The following is a 21,163-nucleotide window of genomic DNA, read 5'->3' on the forward strand; positions in this document are numbered from 1 at the left end:
TGTGTTAAGTTTCTGATTAAAAAATAGCATGGCTCACAACCTGAGCAACTTCAAAGAAACATAGTTCAAATTCAGTTTATTACTGAAAAGGGTCTCGTAGCGTTCATATAACAACATTTGAGAGTGTTTAAAATGAGGGTGTCTAGCTCTTATTTTGTCAGAAATGGTGCTGCAGCAAGGGGTCAGATGGGGTCAGGATGGGGTGGAGAGAGACCTATGAGAGAGACAGACACGTTCAACTCAAGTGTGAAAATATTTCACAATTCACTATCTTATCTTGCAATTATCATCTGGCGAAGTATATATATTCACTTTTCAGAGATCATAATGAACTAATGATCTCTTAATTTCTTGTCTTAATAGTATGTATATCTACTGTAGATCAGTGGTTCTTTACATTTTTGATTTCAAGGCCCCCCCTTCTCCGATATTTGAAGGTTTTCTTATTTAACCTAATATGTAGCCTACCTCTGGTATTAATTACTGCTTTGTAGTTTTATTTTATTGATAACTACAAAGCTTAATTTCAACCAGTGAAATTAAATGTTTTATAATAGAAATGAACAGGTGTACTTGAGCAAATGGGTAACTTTGAAGCTTTGAAGCTTCATGGGTACTGAATTAAAAATAAATAGCTGATGGTTTCAAGTATGACCCTTTATCAAGGTTTTTTTTTTTTTGCCTCAACATATGGATAATACACAGACTAATCCAAGGTTGCTGCGGCTGCTTTTTTTTTCTAATAAACTTAAAATACAAAATTGAAAAGAAATGGCTTTGTAAAACTCACAAAATGCAAACATTTTTTTACTCTTCTTTTTACATACATAACCCAATAATGCAACACCACAATTCAGATTTCAAAATAAAAGCTTTTATTATAAAACTATAAGAATTAGGAAAGTTGCTACAGATTCCACCTTCTCATTTAGAAATGGCACATCTGAGAACCGAATGGTTTGACCATGAACATCAGCATTGAAACAGAATATTAAACTTTTTCAATAGTCTTGTCCAAAGACCTCCGTTACAACAAGGTATTATACAATATATTCATATCAGGTTTGTAATGATGCATATTAACACACAAATGCATATACAGCTTTAGACTGAGAAAAAAAAGAAGGTATTACATATACCAATGAAGCCTTTTATGCCGATTCACAACAGCCAAATTCATTTTTTATTCCATCAGAGAAGACTCCATGTGAAGTTTTTATTGTGATTTAAAGTTAAAGTTAAACAGCACATCCACAACAGTTTGAGGTAATGACCTCAAAGAGCCACCATATAAAACCCCTGCAAAACAGAGACAGACAAATCCATGGGACTAATTTGCCTAGATCAGCAGCCAATAATAATGTAAAAAGTTTTCATTGCTGGCAGGGAAATGTCCGTGGAGCACCAATTTGTAGTCACTGCATCAAAGTTTTGCAAGAGTTTCCCTTAATCGAATGCAGCGCACGGAGAGGATGGAAATGAGAAAACACACAGAACGGTTTCAGCTTGAACCAAAAAGCACATTCAACAAAATCAACATGTGAAAAATAAGCATGTGAAAAATAAGCATTAGTGCTCATGTAGGCTACCATAAAAACTGAAAACAGCGATGATGACGAAAAAAACATAATAATATGAAATGTCCGGAGCAGAACGATATGAAGAAAACAGCAATCACTTATACAGCAACAGACAACTTATGGCTGGTTGACCTATGAAGATCATCTGCAGGTTCTATTTTTCAACCAACAGGATTTGGATGAAAAGAAAATCATAATACTGAGTTACTTTTGAACATTATTTCCTTATGATATCTGAATGACCTTTATGCTATAACCACACTCAAGCGAGGAGCATGGCTACTTAAAACAAACACACACACACAAAAACATGCTAGTTCACCTGCAGTGATGTTGGTTGGACATTCTCACATTTAAAGCACGCACATACACCTGTAACAAGCATTACAATAAATCCATTTAACGTGCCACATCAACAACATTTTTAAAAACAGCTTTAAGCCTTCTCTAACAGCTGTGATCATACCTGGTGACCTTTAAATTGCATCTCAAATGACATTTCAAGCTGCATTGGCCACGTTTGAAATAGTAACAGCACCCTCTACTGTAACAAATGTTTGAGGTAATGTGAAATGATATGATATGCTCAGGTGTTTTCATGATATGTAGTGGTGATGGTGGGTAGGTACCAATGGCACTTAAAACACTCGATACCCAAAAAGTTTAACCAAAAACATACAGTTGACCAATGACAACAATTGACCCAAAAATTTTCCCATCTGAAAAGTAACATTTTGACCGTTAAAATAATTTCTTTCCAGTAGATTTCAAGAAAAACATACATGATTAGCTTAATAAACCCATCAAAAGAACTTATTTTCCACTGCTAGAATGCTAATAATACAAAGTCTCTCCTCACAAACACATGCCAGCACTGCAGTGCCTCTCTTTAAGTTGAAATACTTTGAATATCTTCTGCTATACACCCAGTAAAAAACTCCAGTTTCTCCTGATACATTACTGATCGGCAAGTCTGTTAAACCAGATTCACATAACCATTAAATCCCAGCTGAGGTAGGTGTCCAAAGAGTTCAGCTGCAAAATGTAAATTCTGAGATTTGAGAGATTTAAAATAAAACATAAGCAGCCAATAGGATGAGTCTGCGATGCCACCGAAGGAGGTGGAAATCACAGTCAAAAAGTCCAACATGGAGAATGAGAGGCTATCTGAGCCCAGCCCTGGAGGTCATCCACTCTAAACCCTGACACAGCCTGAAACAAACAAATAAACACACACAGGGTCCGAAATTAACTTTTTGGCTCACCTGCCACGGGGACTGGTAGATGAAAAAATCCACCAGCCAAGCATATTTTTTACCGGCCAAAATAATAAACAGCCTTTTTGTGTCACATATACATTCATTTCAGTACATTTAATTGAGATAAGGTATTATGTTGAATAAATAAGAGTACAAAACAGAGCAACAAATAGTAAGACATGGACATGAGCATGGAACTAGTGCTCATAACAGTACATTTGAAGGTTTAGTAGGCTATATAGTAACAGTATATAGTTTAGTAACAGTAGGCTATATAGCCTAATCATGTAGACATGTTACTTTTTAAAAATTAATTTTATCAATATAACATTACCTAAAAAAAAAAACCTTTTTCTTTCAGTTTGTTGACTTTTTTACACTCATATTTTGAGTCTGTAAAAAAGCACCAATGCTAAAGTTTTCTATGTTTCCTAATCATTTAACAACATGTATTCTTTACTTCAATGAGCTCATTGTTTCTGCCTTAACTTAATGCATTGTTTAACAATGAAACTGAATGAAAATTAATTGAAATGCATTACACACAGTCACCCCTGATAACAGATCACTCTAAATTGTAATTTAGACGCATGCATTTTCTGTAAAGCTCCTTTGAAACGATATGTATTGTGAAAATGCTATACAAATAAATGTGAATTGAATTAAATATAGGCTACTGGGGTGCGGGATATGCCTCGCGCTCAGGACACATGAAGCTTGCGCAAAGCACTGGCAAAAGTAGCCTACTGATTATGGATGTGTCGGGAAACGATAGCAAGGAGATATTTTAATTGTTTATTAATGAACATGTGTTTACTAAACGTGTTGGCTGCAAAGATGATTATTGCGAATTTGCGATGCTGACTCGTCATCCCTGCAGTAGTGAACGCGCGCGCCTATATGGATTAGGTAATCAAACTATTTATTTCTAATTGTTTCGTTTAAAAGTAGACATATTTTGAACATATATAGAACTATTTCTCATGTCTGTGAGGCAAGTATCCTATACGCTGAGTTTTGGTTTATATGTGACGCGCTCCAGTTCTTGTAGTCGAAGGCTGATAAACTTTCTACTCTCGAGTGTATTCTGTGCGCTTTTAAGTGCCTTATCAGATTTACCGTGTTGCCGGTCTTGGCAGCAATTATCTTGTCGAAAGTATTGCATCGTGTGCTTATGGCATCAAGTCGGGTACATAGGTACACTTTTGATCATTTCCACATATTTTCTATCTATCTGGGTTGGACGCTCACGCTCACACACACACACACACACACACACACACACACACACACACACACACACACACACACACACACACACACACACACACACACACACACACACACACACACACACACACACACACACACACACACACACACACACACGTGCGACGAGTCACGTCTCTGGGCAGCCGCGTAAACTAGTGTTTTTCCGCCACAGCCAATCATGCTGCATGATTATTGTTTCACTAACGTCGACGAGATTAACCACTTAGGTACCGAAACTTGGTACCGAACAACAAGACATGTTCCGATACTCGGTAGTATTGAGGCAATTCGGTCGGTACCTAAAAAGTACCGAACTCGGTACCCAGCCCTAACAATTATGTTGGTCAGTGAAAACATTGGAAAACGTTTCTTTGTAATTTTGTCAGTTAATAAAAGGTTAAATAGAATGAACAAATCACAGATTCTTGATTTTATTGCATTTTACAAAATGTCCCAACTTTTTCTGATTTGGGGTTGTAGAATACAATTTTTGTTCTGCCAGATCTCCCAGTCAGGGGTTGATAAAGTTTAAATTCTGTTAATTAGAAAGAAGTTCTTTCAGAAGAAGAAAAATTATTTGAAGTATTATTTGTTTTTATTCTGTCTGTTCAGCGTCCTCCAACAAGGATGGGTGGTGGTGGGGTTCATAATTGTATTTTATTAGTTGTAGTTTTAACCATGGATTAGGTAATGGCTGTTATGTTATTTTCTTGTTACAAGTTCATTGCTGGATTTATGGAAAAATATCAACCAATATTGCATATCCATAATTATTATAATGGATATAATTAAAGAATACTTACACTATAACGTAAATTAGAAGTGTAACGCAAAAAAAAAAACTGGATTTTTAGGCCTATTTTGAATTTTACTTGAATACAAATAAAAATAAAAATACTTTTTCCCCCTCAACAAATGCAAATACAGATACAAATGCCAGCTGCTTTGCACATCCCTAATATATATATATATATATTGGCATAAGAACAGATGTCATGTGACAGCATGCTGACAATCATAAACAAAAGCACCTGAAAAGACGACAATAATGGACGACACTCGTCTCATCGTGGAGGTTGAGAAGCATAAAGTTATTTGTCAGAGCTCCAGACTAACTTTTTTTACTAGGAGCGCTGTAGCCCCTGACTGAAAATTTTAGGACCGCAAGCAGAAAATTTAGGGGGAACACCTTAAATACGCTTGCAATGCAATTATTCAAATTTCCCCCAAAATAACTGTAATACAGACAAATTCTTTAATAATAGACTTAACGTACAGATTTTACAATGTGCAGTTTTATTTTAAGTTCACAGGGCTCCAGACTAACATCTGAGGGCAGCAGCACCGAGACACTGAGCTCTACAACACATATCTGGTAGCACTGGGGCTGACAATAAAGCACTACGCTTAATTTAGGCTGTAGATGAAATTAACTAATTATTATCATTCATAATATCTTAATATACATTAAAAAGCAAAACGAGAAAAATTAAATATATTAGGGAGTGAAAATATCCAATACGCATCCTACTGTTTACAATGGTAATTTATTTTAATTTTAAATAAGTGTTTAAATAAGAGTTCTCTTTCATAGGTTCACTCAACGCTGCGTAGCTTAGACAAAGTGGGAACGCCCTCCGGGTGTGCCGATTGTCTGAAGCCCTTATAGAATCACGCCAATTCATTGGCTGATGGCGCGGGCGCCGTCATGACGCTCCTGCGTCATCATATTATACTAGCGCGCACGCCATCTGCTCCTCAGATTTCTCTGCCTTCACGAAGCGGCCATCTTAGCCCTTCGATTTCGGTTTTTCTGAGCCCGTATATTCGGATTCTCACCAGCTTCTTCATCTGCACTTCAGCGACTGCGATTAGTGGAACTCTGTTCTCCTTGCGGTGAAGTGCCATGGAGTTTCGTCGTTGCCCGCCGCCATGCGTTCGCTTTATTGCGAACGACGACCCACACAGTAAGTGTATCAAGTGTTTGGGTTTTTCGCATTCGCGCGAGGCTGTTTTAGGCTCGTCTAAATGTAAATTCTGTGACAACCTCCTTCTCAAAACCCTCCGCTCTCGGCTCGCGGTTTTTGAGAAAGAGTCATTCGTTCCCCCCCGTCGCGCTCCCGAGGCTGCCGAGGCCTCGTTGGATTCCACGACATGGGGCTCGAATGTAGAGCTCGAGGATATAGAGTACGAGCAGACGGGCCAGGCCCTTTCTCTCCCTCCCTCTCCCGAGCACGCACGCGGTGTTAGGCCAGTCGAGTTTTCCCATGATTATTTATTCCCGCGAAAGCACGTCGATAAGCTCCGTGTAGGCCGCAGTAGGCCGCGCCTCCTGGCCGCTAGGCGGGAGAGCGTCAGAAGCTAAAACAGGCCCGAAATCCTCGGAGTCGGACGCTGTAGTGTAAATAATATCTTCCAGCCCGAAAGAAACCGACTTGCGTTGCTCGGGCTGGAAGATATTATTTACACTACAGCGTCCGACTCCGAGGATTTCGGGCCTGTTTTAGCTTCTGACGCTCTCCCGCCTAGCGGCCAGGAGGCGCGGCCTACTGCGGCCTACACGGAGCTTATCGACGTGCTTTCGCGCGCTACTGAAAAGCTTTCCATCGACTGGCCCGATGAGCCCCGCGAGTCACAATCATCTAAACTCGACGAAAGATTTTTAAGTGGCCCTAATTCTAGGCCTGAGCGGAGAAAGCTGCCCTTTTTCACCGATCTGCATCACGAGATCACCAGATCCTGGAAGCAGCCTTTCTCCGTGCACCTAACGAACGCGGCAGCCGCTGACTTCACCAACCTCGTTGGTTTTGTGGAGCAGGGCTATTCCTCTATTCCAGCGGTCGAGGACACGCTAGCTACTCACCTTTCCCCGTCGTCTGCTCCGTTGTGGAAATCTCGGCCCCTCCTTCCCTCTAAACCGTGCAGGACTACTTCCGCCCTTATCGGAAAGTCCTACATGGAAGCTGGTCAAGCAGGCATGGCCCTACACACTATGGCCATCCTCCAAGCCTACCAGGCGAATGTTTTAAAAGAAATGGATGAGGGAACGGGGATCACACCGGAAGCTGTCAAGGAGCTTCGAAAGGCCACGGATCTGGCCTTAAGGGCCACCAAGCACACTGCGCGCGCTATAGGGCGTTCTATGGCGGGGGCGATCGCTGCAGAGCGCCACCTAGGGCTCAATCTCACGGAAATCCGTGATAAAGAGAAGATTTTCCTCTTAGATGCCCCAGTGTCTCAATCTGGTCTGTTTGGGGAGGCGGTCAACACTGTGGTTGAAAAATTTCGGGCCGCAAAATCCCAGTCAGCTGCCCTCAGGCAATTTATGCCCAGGAGAGCTAGGGAATCCTCCAACTCCTCCCAATCCCAGCCCAGAGAACGTACCTTCTCATAGGCCGGATTTTGCCATTAGGAGAAATGACTCAGCTCATCCCCCGCCCGCTACGGTCTGGGGAGCCCGCGGTCGCCTGTTCCCCCGCCAGCGGCCCCATAAGCGTCTGGAGCTGAAGCGGTCTAACAAACCCTTCACCCCAGCCTCCTCGAATCGTTCCTGACCCGCAGGTCAGAAAAAGTAGAGCCTCCCTCGATCTACGAGGTTGGGACAGACCGCGCAAGCGTTTCTGCCCACCTCTCACTTGCTCTCCTTCTCTAACCCTGTCACCTTCGCCACCCAGCGTGTTTCGAAGTGCAGTTACCCCTCAACTTTGTTCAAGCCGTCTGGCGCAGGAGGAAGGAGACGCATTCAGCTTTCTCCCCTTGCACTCGACGCGTTTGATACCAGCTGCTCGAATCGGAGACACTTTCGTTTTTTCTCAGGAGCAGGCAGACCCTCTGGCCTTGGTCAAACAGGCAGTGGTGCCTCCCACTACGTGTCAGTCCGTCAAGTGCTTTCCTTCACGCTGGACCGTGCCACACCACGGGAGACAGCGAACTCCGGTATGTCCGCCGCATTGCATCACTCCACCTCCTCTATCTCACTTCTTTCCAGAATGGAGGCGTCTGCCAGGGGTATCGCCCTGGATCCTCCGCACTGTTCGGCTCGGCTACACACTTCAGTTCTGTCGCCCGCCCCCTTGCTTCAACGGGGTCTGTCCTACTGTAGTCAACAGCGCCCCAGAGGCTTCTGTTCTACAGCGGGAGATTTCGTCCCTTCTCCTCAAGGGAGCTATAGAAGAGGTTCCTCCGAAGGAAGTCGAGCAAGGCTTCTTCAGCCGCTACTTCTTGGTCCCGAAAAAGGGCGGAGGTCTGCGACCGATACTAGACCTGCGCCGGCTGAATTTCTCTCTTTACAAAGGGAAATTCAAGATGTTGACGCTAAAAGCTATCATATCTCAGATTCGGGCAGGGGACTGGTTCGTGACAGTAGACCTGAAGGACGCATATTTTCATATTCAGGTCGTACAGCGACACAGGAGGTTCCTCAGGTTCGCCTTCGGAGAAAAAGCATACCAATACAGGGTCCTCCCCTTTGGTATCGCTCTAGCTTCGAGAATGTTTACAAAGTGCATGGATGCTTCTCTGGCCCCGTTGCGGCTCCAGGGCATCCGTATACTCAATTACCTGGACGATTGGCTCCTCTTGGCCAACTCCAGGGAATTAGTGACTCACCACAGGGACATTGTCCTTCGTCACATCCAGTCTCTCGGCCTGAGGTTGAACACAGAGAATAGTGTTCTTGCCCCAGCTCTATGCACAGTCTTCTTAGGGGTGTGCCTGGATTCTGTTCTGATGCAGGCCCGTTTGGCTCCTGCCCGGATTTCCAGCCTTCTGACATGTTTGGCCCGCTTCTCGCTCGGCCATCATGTTTCTGTGGGCAATTGTCGCAGGCTGCTGGGTCTCATGGCGGCAGCATCCCCCGTGCTCCCCTTAGGGTTGCTCCACATGAGACCGTTTCTGTGGTGGATGAAACTCTCAGGTGCCCGGTCCACAGGATCGGCTTTTCGCCTGTTGAAGGTGTCGCGCAGTCTGCCAAGCTCCTTCCACTGCCGACAAGCTTCCTTTTTCGGCAGAGAAATCTGAGGAGCAGATGGCGCGCGCTAGTATAATATGATGACGCAGGAGCGTCATGACGGCGCCCGCGCCGTCAGCCAATGAATTGGCGTGATTCTATAAGGGCTTCAGACAATCGGCACACCCGGAGGGCTTTCCCACTGCGTCTAAGCTACGCAGCGTCTCGTTCCCTATTCAGAGAACATAGGTTACATCAGTAACCAGAGACGTTTTCCTACATCTTAACATTTTTAGTTTTTAGGAGAATCTTTGAAGGATGAACAAAAAATGTGTTGGTCATCACATTAAAAATAACATTTATGATATTATAGTTTGAAGTGCTGGAAAAAGATGTAACGTAAGTACTTGTAAGCCTTTGACTATTTCTGTAGTTACTACATTAGCATAAATCCATGGTGAATGTGGCTGATTTGTGGACTGAAAGCCTTCTATAAGTGTTTTTCCTGGTTTCCACGTCAGCGCTGATCTATGGTTTATAACAGAAGTCTGCGCCGAATCGGAATGTTTCTCACTGGATCTCGCAGCGATGATGTTATTAATTCTGAGGCGAAGTCAATGGATTTCTTCACTGGATCTCCTAGTAACAGTGTCGCATTCGGCCCACGACTGGCAAGTTCGGGGCACTGCGCTCTCTATTATTGGTCCGAACTAATAAACGGTCCGTGAAATGAGTAGCGCATTTTCGTTCCGCTTTCATTTTGTTTGCATTCGCTGCTAGGCAACGTTGTGGTCGCGTCAGTGCGACCTAAATAAATATTTGGTCGCACCGGCAGGAAAAATGGTCGCAGTCTGGAGCCCTGCTTGTGATCCACATAATGTGCTTTATAAAGACTTGCAGGCAAAGGAAAAAGCACAGGATGAAGTTGCAGTGGCTCTTGGTGCCGATGGTAAATCATTTAAAAATGTTTTTGACAACCTTTCCCTGGCCCACGAGCGAACATCTCAACTCAATATAGAAAGGTAAATCGAATAGACAGAATAATATAGCACACATACAGTATAGACATCTATGATATGCATGATTTTGTTGAATTTTTTTGAGAATTTGCTCATTTACAATACGTCTCCATTAAGAACTTTGCTGTTTGTTATTACAGACATTTATGAATTATTTTTAAGATGTTTATGATGGGTAATGTTTGTAAATTGTAAATCAGATATTTCAACAATCTAAATTATTTCCTAACGTTTTTCTCTGCTGCAGAACGCTTTTCATGAAGAGGAGTGCTAATATGTAATAAATATGCAGATAATATATAATAAATATAATTCAGGTATCATTACCTAGGCATAAGAAAAAAATTTGTTTGGTTCCGGTTTCCGACCGACCCTGTCAATTTATGCGCGACCCAAATTTATTTTATGAGCTTGGGGAAGAAATAATACAAATTAAATAAATACACAAATAAAAAACTTTGAGGCAAACTATAATTTATGTTTTTGTACAGCACCATATTTGTATAGCCTGTTGTCCTCCAGCAATGCGAACAAACGAGGCAGCCACTGGAGTTCACACATCGTTGTTGTCATGTAGATGCACTGCTGCGCTTGTGACAGGGCGCATGAACCGAACGAGCAGAGGTAGAGAGAGGAGCCAGGCGAAAGTATAGGCTTCAACGTCTCAAAACTAAGCACTGTCTTGCTCTCTATCCCTCGCACATATTAATGAAAATAAATCGACACGATGGCAAGGTCGGAAGACTAAAGTTTCATGTGGAGCATTCAGAGATTTATTTTTTCCTGAATTACCACTGGGTGGGAATTGTGCTAAAATACGTTGACTTATCTTCTCTGCAAAGCGTTCCACACATTCAGCTGACATATAAACCACACTTTAAATAAAAGAAAAAACTATCCAGTGATGAAATGTTTTCTGTGATGACACAAATCTTGTGGGATGTCCTAGCCGCCGGGATAATCACACAACGCGCACACGTCCGATAATGACACGCCCAATTCGCGAACTAATGACTCATTTGAACCGATTTGTTTTAATGAATGGTTAAAACAACTGATCTTTCCACCACTGAACTCACGAGACGTCTGACGTCCCGTTTGCCCCCGCGCACACATTTAAAATCAGCGTGTGTGTGTGTAACATGCTGGGACACACAAGGTGTTAGAGTAGGCTACATGTATAGGTAGGCTATTTTATGAAAAAATAGAGTAGCTTTTCCATCGCTACTGTAAATAAAAACAAAAAAAATAATATGAATAATTTCCTTTCTATCCCTTGCTGCCACTGGACAAAAAAAACAAAAAAAGTCCCTAACGATCCATGACCTCAACTGACAACCAACCGGAACCAAACTTTTTTTTTTTATGCCTTATCAATATTTATTTATTCAAAAAAATACAATTATGAAAAATGGATATTCGTTTTTATATTTGCAATAGATAATATTTAACACAGTTGTTACATTCTGTTTAAAAGGATTAAAGTTAAGCAATAATTAGATGATAGCCAAGCTAATCTAAATGTCAAAATACAGAAAATGAGCATGAACAATGAAATAGACCAATTTTGATTGAGACTGCAAATGTGAAAATGTGTATTATTAGTCAATAAAATGCAATACCGATACATCTGGAGCTAGATTATATTTTTAGAGAGAGTTAGGACATGATTAATTTAATCTGCTAGCAGAAGTGTCTGGCAAAGCAAGGAACAAAGAGCGTTAATGAGCGCAAACCCTGCCCTGCAGCCGATCACAGGTGACTGCATGATTGAGTTGACCAATGAAATCAGCTGTGAGGCAGGGTTTGGAAAAAATTTACTTATTAGGCTGCTAATATGATCTCCATGAAGTGTGCATCATTTTGAAAAAAATTCTTTATGGGTAAAACATTATATAAATTTTAACTTGCTGTGTTTTATTGTATTATTAAATTACGCCAAGCAATAACTGCAGGCTAGAATAGTTAATGTTCAGAGGTACTGCAGGTCTTACCCTTCTCCAGTGAGTGCACAGCAGGACTGGATGTGCCAGGGATGATCCTTGATGGAGCTGAGGGTCAGGTATTTGGAAATCTCTGCTGCAGACATACAGCCCTTCATGTCTTGCTTATTAGCAAAGATCAACACTGCAGCTTTGCGGAGATCCTAAGTGAATGATGAGGAAAAACAACAACTGAAATACAGAATCAACATTTTGCGAGAGTGAAGCTTTATATTCATCCTCCATAGTTTTATGTGTGTGGTGTAAATGTTAAAGCATTACCTCGTGTGCTAGCATTCTGTAGAGCTCTTCTTTAGAAATGGCTAGTCTCTCTCTGTCAGTACTGTCCACTACCAGTATGATGAACTACCAAAGAAAACACACACACACAAAGCATTATCATCAGATGTTAGGTAGCATACTGTTGAACTTCAGCATTCAGAGGTGGTTTCTAAGTTTAGCAAGGCCAGAGTTGTTTGTTGCTCGGAGTACATGCCCTTGGCAGAAATGGTGTATCTATGTCTGTAAGAGCGAGTGCTCCTGAATAAAGCTTGACAGCAGGGCCCCACCACAAATCTCATACACACACTTACTGAATGAAAGGCAGGGGTCTCGCTATTCAAACCTCTTTGTGTAACCCTGAACTTTGAACTCTGAATCAGACACCAGCTGCTTAGATCTGGTGGAATTACCGCTGCGCACAACTGTTGTTCAAACTATTGTTCACAACAGACTGGACCCACAGCTGTTCATCTCACCATATTATCTTTAAAGATGCTATTAGTTTGTGCATGTGCTGTTAGATACTGGTACTAAAAATACCCATTTAAAGATGTATCTGTATGAGCACAGTCTAGTCAAAGTTGGTTTTTGATATTTAAAATAAGAGTGGAAACACTTAATTTTCATTTTTGGGTGAACTATCCCTTTGTGTCATCATTTACTCACCCTCAAGTTGTACCAAACCAGTGTGAATTTCTTTCTTCTTCTGAACTCAAAAGGAGATATGTTGCTGAATGTCAGTAACCAAACATTAGATTGGCCCATTTGATCATTAATCAAACAGGTGATGGACCCCATTGACTTCCATTGTATGGAGAAAAAAAAATACAGTCAATGGGGTCCATCACCTGTTTGATTAATGATTACATATCCTTCGAAATATCTTCTTTTGTGTTCAGCAGAAGAAAGAAAAGTCATACAGGTTCGGTAAATTCAGGGTGAGTAAATTATGACACAATTTTCATTTTTAGGTGAACTATCCTTTTAACTGAAAGTTTCTATAGCCCTATGTATAAGACTGCATGAAATAACAATGGACAATAGATTCATGCATCTTTTAAACTTGAATTGTTACATATTACCAATACCTTTCTGACATTTCAGGTTGTATAAATTAACATAAGCAAATGTATTATGAACAAACATGAATTAAAGTATATTTATAAATGAACATTTACCTAGATTAATAAATGTAAAATTATTCTTAGTTGTTAGTTCATAAAATATTTCCGAAGTCTTTTCCAATAGAGTAAGTTTGTCCACTGAAATAGGTAGTTGGAGGACCTGATATTGTTAAAGCACATACATTCTTACAGATTTTTTTTTAAAAGAAATTATCATTTATTCTGCAAGATAGCATTCAAGTCAAAAGTCTGTACAGTAAATACATTTATAATGTTGCAAAATACTTCCATTTCAAGTCTTTTGAAACTTTCTATTTATCAAAGAATCCTGATAACAATTATCACTGTTACCACAAAAATATTCAGCAGCACAACACTGTTAATAATAAGAAATGTTTCTTAAGCAGCAAATCAGCATATTAGAATGATTTCTGAAGGATCATGTGACACTGAAGACTGGAGTAATGATGCCTTTCCATCACAGGAATAGATTACATTTAAAATATATATATTACAACACTTTCACAATATTGTATTTACACTTCAAATAAATGCACCCCCCTTATGCATAAGAGACTTCTTTAAGAAGAGATGTGGATTCAATTCGACCGTCATGTTCCCAAGCCATTACATCTTTCTCTGCCAATGATTTCCTGTTTACTCTAAGAGGTTTCTGTGAATACAAAAACAGTCCTAAAACAGGACGCAGGAAATTCATCCTCGGTCTGTTTATGATAGACAGAGACCTACACATTTGTTTTCTCTCTTCCAACTTGTGAAGTCCCATTTACAATTCATCAACACGGAACTGACTTCAGCTGAACAACAGCCAAAATGTATTATTTCCTGTTATCACCATAGAGCTTCTTTGAATCTATATTGTATAAAACGCTATATAAATAAAGGTGACTTGACAGCAGCACCAATCAGAAATAGCCTGTAAAATCCCTCATGGGTCCTATATAAACTTCAATTTCATCTGCCAAGCATTTAAAAAAACAATTATGTAATCTAATCTCCTCTTGTGTGAAGTTTTCAATTGACCCTTCGCTAAGCCACGCCCGAAAACCGCCACTGGCCAATTGTGTCTTAGCAACCATAAATAGGCGTGGGAGGTCTGGCAAACTTTCAAGCGAGGGAAACATGTCGAAGCGTTGTGCGTATGGATTGTGCAAATCTGATACCCGGTATCCTAAAAGTTTGGACGGGGGAGTGGAATTTTGTTTCCTTCCCGAAAATCTAAAAGCATAGGGGAGAAATGACGTGCATGGATCAAGCAGTGTGGGAGACCCCATTCAAAACTACATGTCCACAGGATTAACAAAAACACACTTTGTTAATCGACGGCCTAACGTTAGTACCCCTGACTGAGTAACTTTATTCCAATCCGATCGCGGCTCTCCCGGTGTTAGTGTTATTCCACAAGATTTATGGATAAACTGTTTGATCTAAAATTATTAGATTATTTTCACATTCACTTACCCTGCTGTGCACGAACATAGCTGTTCCTCGATTTGTGTGTTTCCCATTTGAATGGTAAGTGTATGTATGAGGTGGCGGCTGCTTGCGGGGACTGACGTTATAAGCTTTAGCTTAAATTTTTATGGAATTATTCTCTAATCGGTTGCATATTATGTCGTGGATATATCCCTCGAATGCATACTGAAGTCCCTTTTGTCTTGCTCTCTCAGATATTTCACATGTACGCCAAAAATTACTAGTTATCTCGTTGAGAATGTCTGACACCGGTGCATACACACTGTAATAGACGTGTCAGGCGCGAAAGCTTAGCTTGACAGGCGTAGCAACAGTAACTAGGGAGGGCGGGGCTTAGCGAAGGGTCAATTCTGTTGATACAATCATCCCTTATCAAAGGGGTTCAGCCTCCAGCAGTGTAGTTTATAAGTGCATTACCTCAGTGTTGGAGTAGTATGTGTTCCAAGATGAACGGAGACTCTCCTGACCACCGATATCCCACATCAGGAAGTGGGTTTTCTTCACCACTATTTCTTCCACATTGCTGCCAATCGTAGGAGATGTGTGCACCACCTCATTCATTAAACTGCAAAACAAAACAGGTTCAGATATAACAAACCGCATAACAGTTTGTATACTTCACATGAATTAACACATTGTAAACTTTACCTACCTGTCCATACAGTATCTCAATCTACTATTGTTTTACTGCATACTGCACATTGTATGATGAATATATTGCAGCGTTTAGTGTGTATTGTATGTCCATTCTCACCGTAACAATTTTGGCTGGCCCAGGCGTGTGGCAATAAAGACTCTATTCTATTACTCAATGAATTAGAGACTACTAATATAAATAAAGAGCAATAAAGATTCTGATCAAATAAATAAAATATCTATTACTCACAATTGATAAAGTATAGTGGTCTTTCCAGCATTGTCCAGCCCCACAATAATCACCTTGTGTTCTGCATAACAGAAGAAAATATATTACGGATTAAAAGAATGGTCAAATTAATAATACAAGAACTTTATTTAGAATTCAAATTAAACAAATTCATCTCAATAAATAAGGATAAGAAAATATGTGAATGCCATAAAATGTAGAATATAATGCAATCCATAATTAAAGACGATTCACTGCGTTAACTGTGCTCTTTCCTACAGAGAGAGTTTGTTCCTGTTGTTCTCTCAGTTCTAACTCCCAGATAATTGGTCCAGCAATCCCATACAAACACACAACTCAGCCACATGGGTAGCACAATTGCTTAACAGAGGAAGATGTGATTAGATAAACCAGTGATCCATCCTTTATCAGAGCTCAATGTGAGAAAATTCTGACAGGCTGTGCGTGTGTGTGTGTATCTGAGAGAGGGCACATTTTGATATTTTCCACCTTTAAACTCTGATGTGAACTACAGGAAGCAGGACTGGATAACTCATGATATCTTTGGCAGCTCCACAAAGACTATTTCACGCCTATTACTTCCTGCAGAAGCACCAACCCCTGTTTTACTTCTGTATGCCTCCAGCAAAAATGTCACAGGGGCAAACTAAAGCCATGAAGAGAGACTGTTTATTAAGACTACAGTTACACTTCCCACAGGTTTTGGTGGAACTTTTCATAACAAACTCAAGGACAAATTTAGCCTGATTCTAATGTAAGACTACTAGTGCTACTGCTCTGCGCTTTAGACAAAGAATAAAACCTTTGAACATTAAAGTGAGCGGTTAATGATTCACATGACTAATAGGTCCTCATTTAATTAAAGGGGTCCTATTATGCCCTTTTACGAAGTCTTGATTTTGTTTTTGGGGTGTACTAGAATACGCTATCATGCTTGATTGTTCAAAAACACATTTTGCACACATTTTACATTATTACAGGTCCTCTCTCCCCAGTCTGGACGTCCTACAATTTGACCCTAAAATCAAAGTGGTTTCTTTTAAATTGAAATTTCAAAGTGAGCCACCACCACCGGCCTTTTTTTTTTTTTTTAAACCAAAAATGTGTTTTAGGTGGACGGATCAATACAGTACACAGAACATGTACTGTCCGCGCAGATTTGGTTCCAAAGTTCATTTTTACCCTTATTTGGCGGTTTGGAGGGTGTTAATTTCAATCCCTGAATGTTGCACTCCTGTTTGTCATTGTGCACAAAACTTCATGCCAATAAATCATCAGAAATATTGCTGACTTGCGCGCGTCTCAAGCGCCCTTTTTGCGTTAGTCCTAATGGCTGTTAGTTGTCTGTGGGGAAAAAAAAGTACATTTTTTCCCCCATTAAATCTTGAAAAAAAAAATATAGACCTACCTACCGACCCTTTTTTTTTTTTGCTGTTACTGCAAACCAAAATATTTTTAAGGATGGCCTCAGCCTTAGGAAGGTCAAACAAATGAGTTGTGGTCTCTTTGACATAGCAGCTAGGCTAATCCAGGCCACATCTGCTGTCGACTTTGAGCTTTGTAACCTAGCAGATCTTTTTTATGCTCAAACAGCAACATTAATAATAATAATAATAATACAATACTGTTACGATATTCTTAATACAATGATTGGTCCTCTTCATAGTAACTTGGAGACAATCTAGTACACAAGTTAAAATCTCTGCAGCTTCCGTGAATTTGTTCATCTTTGTGTGTCCTGAAGGCTGGATCTCTCTGGGCAGGCTCAACTGACCGCTGAAACAGGCGAACAATGGGAGAGGAAAACTATTTCCTCACGCTGCTTTTGTTTGCCAGGTGCTCGTGGCATCTGTTTCTCTACACAAAAGCATTTTCAATTCAAATCAGTTCCTTTTATTGCCATTTCACAAGTTGGAGCTGATATCTGACCCCTCTGTCCTCTGGACCTACACCATGAGATACACATCTTTCACAGCAGCAGTTAAGACATACAAACATATGTCAGTGGGGAAAAAAAGAAAATAGAAAAAAGCCAAGAGCTGGAGAATAGCTGGAGTTTCATCACAGGCTAGTTGTAGGCAGCAAAATCCACTATGGCAAAACCATTGCTTTTTCATGCACTGGTCAATTGAGTTTTTGGGGCTACCATGTTTTCTTTCAGACTCGAGGAAAAAAAAACACAAAATACACATTTAAGTGTTTAATTTATTGCAGTATCTATCTGTGTCTGTAGATTTCAGATATCTTTTAAAGGCCAAGTTTTTTTCCTCATACACTGCACCATCTCTACTTCAGTATTTTGTTACTTCCTCTAAGTTTTTATGGAGTGACAAAAAGAGTTATCCAAAATCCTATCTGTAGAAACCTTTAACTCCATGTCAACAAAATGAAACAAATTTTAAATGTTTTTTTCATATGTTCAGATTTCTGTTCTTGAAATGTATCCAATGTATATTTAAGATAATTCATTATTTGTATATGTCCACATTTCACAAAATGTAATACAAACAATTGTATTAATGTACTGTGATTAATCAACGGGGGGAATTTTATATATTCGTTTTTTTTTTTTTTTTACCCATTCATCTGTGGTGTTTTGCCTTATGGTAGCATATTCATTACAGTACCATGTTATTTATCAAAGTAACGTTACCTGATCACTGTATCATGGTACAACAGCAGTAACGTTAGCCTAGTACTTTTTGGGGAGAAATTGGGTAAGGTTTAATAAGCTAAGTTAGCTTACAGACAGACTTAAGAAAACATGTTATCGCTTCAACAAGTAGATAATACTCAGTTTATGAGCAGATCGTTTAGGAGACATTTGATCTAATCTGACCCATCTGTTACCTTCACTCCCAACCAGATCATCTTAAGTGTTTGAGCGAAGTTACCGGGAGAAGGTGACGGACCAGGTAGCTAGCCGACTTGTTACCATTACAAGGTGAAAACACGATCTGCTCGGTTTAAAATATAGGATAAACACAAGTAAACGGGTCAGTGAGAGACAGTAACGTTAGTTTCGATAGGTTAACATTGGCACAAGGCAGCGGATTTCGACCTCACTAGCATTAACGAGCTCACTAGCATTAACATTAGCTCAGTTCCGCTGGATATCTGCCTGAGGCGGACAACAGTCGAAACAACTCGCTATAAACCAGTCAGAACACCACCTCTTACCTTGATTACAAAAGAAGCTCCATAGTTTGGCGAAAATTAGACCCATTTCTCCTGGTGTGTGAGAGAGCGTGTCCAGGGAGTGGGAGTTTAGCGAGAGGCCTACAGCAGCTGTCCGTGAAGCCGTTATTTCTTCATAAACCCGTTCGCGCCATGCAGATACGATAAGTCAGTACATGCCTCCTTCAGTCCGTGTGTGTATACACGGAGTCCTCACACAGCGGAGCAGCTCCTGTCCCGAGTACTTTCTTCGTTCTATGCGATCACATCAAGTGTGCGACAGATGCGAGCGCGGCGGTGTTCAAACACAAGCCTCTTCACTTCCCAGGACGCTCTGACCTCATCCACATTTTCCCCATGGACAAAAAAAACGCACATCAGCTCCCTTTGTCAAACTACACAAGGGTAGGTGCACAGGAAGAACTAAAGGGGAGTAAAACCACGCATATGTGCAATAGTGCTGCTGTTGGGTAAATAACAAGCTCTCACTCTCCTTTGCTGTGCTGTGCTGTGTACACACACACACACACACACACACACACACACACACACACACCATCCCCCATGAGTGTTACACGTGTGAGGATCATGAAGTGCACACATCCCATAAGTGTTTTCTTCTCCTTCTTTGGTGAACCCACAAGTGTCACATCCATACAATGTGTTTTGTATTTAATTAAAAATTCCTGTTGAACATTGAATCTACTGCTAGAACACGATTGCAAACACAGTTTTTATTTTATTTTTAAATTGACATGGACATATCCTAAGCAGATAGATATGCAGGCACATAGACAGGTAGTTAGGTAGACATGCAGTTTGTCAGATAGATAGATAGATCATAAATAGACCAATAGATTCATAGATGGTGGATTGATTGATTGAATGAATGTTTTACTCACCTGAATCAAAACTAGGGTATGACCAAAAACCACAGCACTCTGCTATTTATTTTGACCACTGAGAGGAAACTGGTGGGTTACTCATATTTTTCCTTTTCTGTGTTGCCTGAACCACAAGTTCCCTCCCACCTGCAGCAGAGTTTATTTACACTTTGTGAAATCTCTTAGAAAAACGGAAATGGAGCCTGTATGCAAGAATTGTGTCTGCTAAGAATCTACAGTAATAAGAAACTAGATAAGAAATGATTTGCCATTTTACTGAACACTGTCATATGGTTGTTTCAGATTACCAATGGTATGTCATAATATGACCTAAACACTTAATCAGAAATCTGATTGGTGTCACACTTCAAGGAATATGACTTCAGTTCAAATTTATTTGATCTTTAATGCTACATTTAGCTAATAACCACATTTAAATTAATCAGTGTGAACAGACAATTTGTAAAGGTGTTTACAGTGTTGCACTTAGAAAACTAGCAGGTGCTCTGTATGGTTTGAAGACAGAAATTTGAGAACTCTTAGATTTTAAAGAGTAACTAAACACTAAAACTACTTTTTTTAGTTACTTATCTGTAAGAATGGAGCTTCATAAATGCTGTTCATTGATTCGAGTACATTTTTTGACATTTGGGTATAAAGTGTTTTACTTTTCAAATATATGGTGTAAAAACGTCTGAGTGCTGCCCTCTTCAGGTTAAACGGAAAGCTCCTGCATTAGGGGTACTCTCTGACGTAGAATACTCTCTGACGTCACTCTGTCACGCCCTTGGTGCGAACTCACCACGCCCTTGGCAGCCCCTGGTATAAAAGCATCTGGTTCCGTCAAAACTACTGTAGCGGGTCAGGAGTTGGAATTACGAGTATTGAAAACGGATAGATATATATTAGCATCTAGTTAGCATAGCATTTATATAGTCATTTAGATTATTTCGTGTAGCCTAGGTAGTTAATCTCGCCTATCGCTCCAGTGTGCAACCTGCATTTTATGTGGGATTGCTTCTCCAACGCAATGGAGGTGGAAATGGGCTTCTCCACACAGCTCGCGCTGCCAAACGCTGCTCTTCCTGCATGAACTCCACCACCGCAGCGGCGTCATGATGTGAGTGAGCAACTGAGCATATATTTTTAATCACAATTTATGTTCCTTCTTATTAGGCTAAAGTTAATCCTCTGGTGTCGACAAACGCGCCGCCGCGATTTGCTGATTATTTTTTTCACATAGCAGTAAAATA

The 21,163-nt window shown here is 40.4% G+C and overlaps 1 protein-coding gene across 3 annotated transcripts; it reads right to left on the reverse strand.

Moving 5' to 3' along the window:
• Positions 1-852: 852 nt before the first annotated feature.
• On the reverse strand, positions 853-19,994 carry arl8 (ADP-ribosylation factor-like 8). 3 transcript variants are annotated; one of them, XM_077229126.1, is made up of 6 exons: positions 19,929-19,994; positions 15,850-15,910; positions 15,381-15,528; positions 12,343-12,426; positions 12,073-12,224; positions 853-2,792 (listed from the first exon to the last, which is right to left on the reverse strand). In XM_077229126.1, exons 3-6 carry the CDS (start codon positions 15,522-15,524, stop codon positions 2,744-2,746), a joined length of 429 nt encoding a protein of 142 aa, XP_077085241.1. In that variant the 5' UTR covers positions 15,525-15,528; positions 15,850-15,910; positions 19,929-19,994; the 3' UTR covers positions 853-2,743. The 3 variants fall into 3 exon arrangements, with proteins under 3 accessions (XP_077085241.1, XP_077085240.1, XP_077085242.1); XM_077229125.1 differs by lacking the exon at positions 19,929-19,994 and adding an exon at positions 19,030-19,592; XM_077229127.1 differs by lacking the exons at positions 15,850-15,910; positions 19,929-19,994 and adding an exon at positions 19,030-19,592.
• Between the last annotated feature and the right edge of the window lie 1,169 nt (positions 19,995-21,163).

Source organism: Siphateles boraxobius, unplaced genomic scaffold, assembly GCF_051911475.1.
Source record: "Siphateles boraxobius isolate OS27281-9 unplaced genomic scaffold, OSU_SipBor_1 130, whole genome shotgun sequence".
NCBI classification, from domain to species: domain Eukaryota; kingdom Metazoa; phylum Chordata; class Actinopteri; order Cypriniformes; family Leuciscidae; genus Siphateles; species Siphateles boraxobius.

What these genes read in the sequence shown, in the direction of transcription:
- arl8 (XM_077229125.1), bottom strand. Translation starts at nt 19,075, where the DNA reads ATGGGTCTAATTTTCGCCAAACTATGGAGCTTCTTTTGTAATCAAG. An exon ending in GAGCTTCTTTTGTAATCAAG is followed by an intron (nt 15,911 to 19,029) that starts GTAAGAGGTGGT and finishes TCTGTTATGCAG; the next exon opens with AACACAAGGTGATTATTGTG. An exon ending in ACAGAATGCTAGCACACGAG is followed by an intron (nt 12,225 to 12,342) that starts GTAATGCTTTAA and finishes TCATTCACTTAG; the next exon opens with GATCTCCGCAAAGCTGCAGT.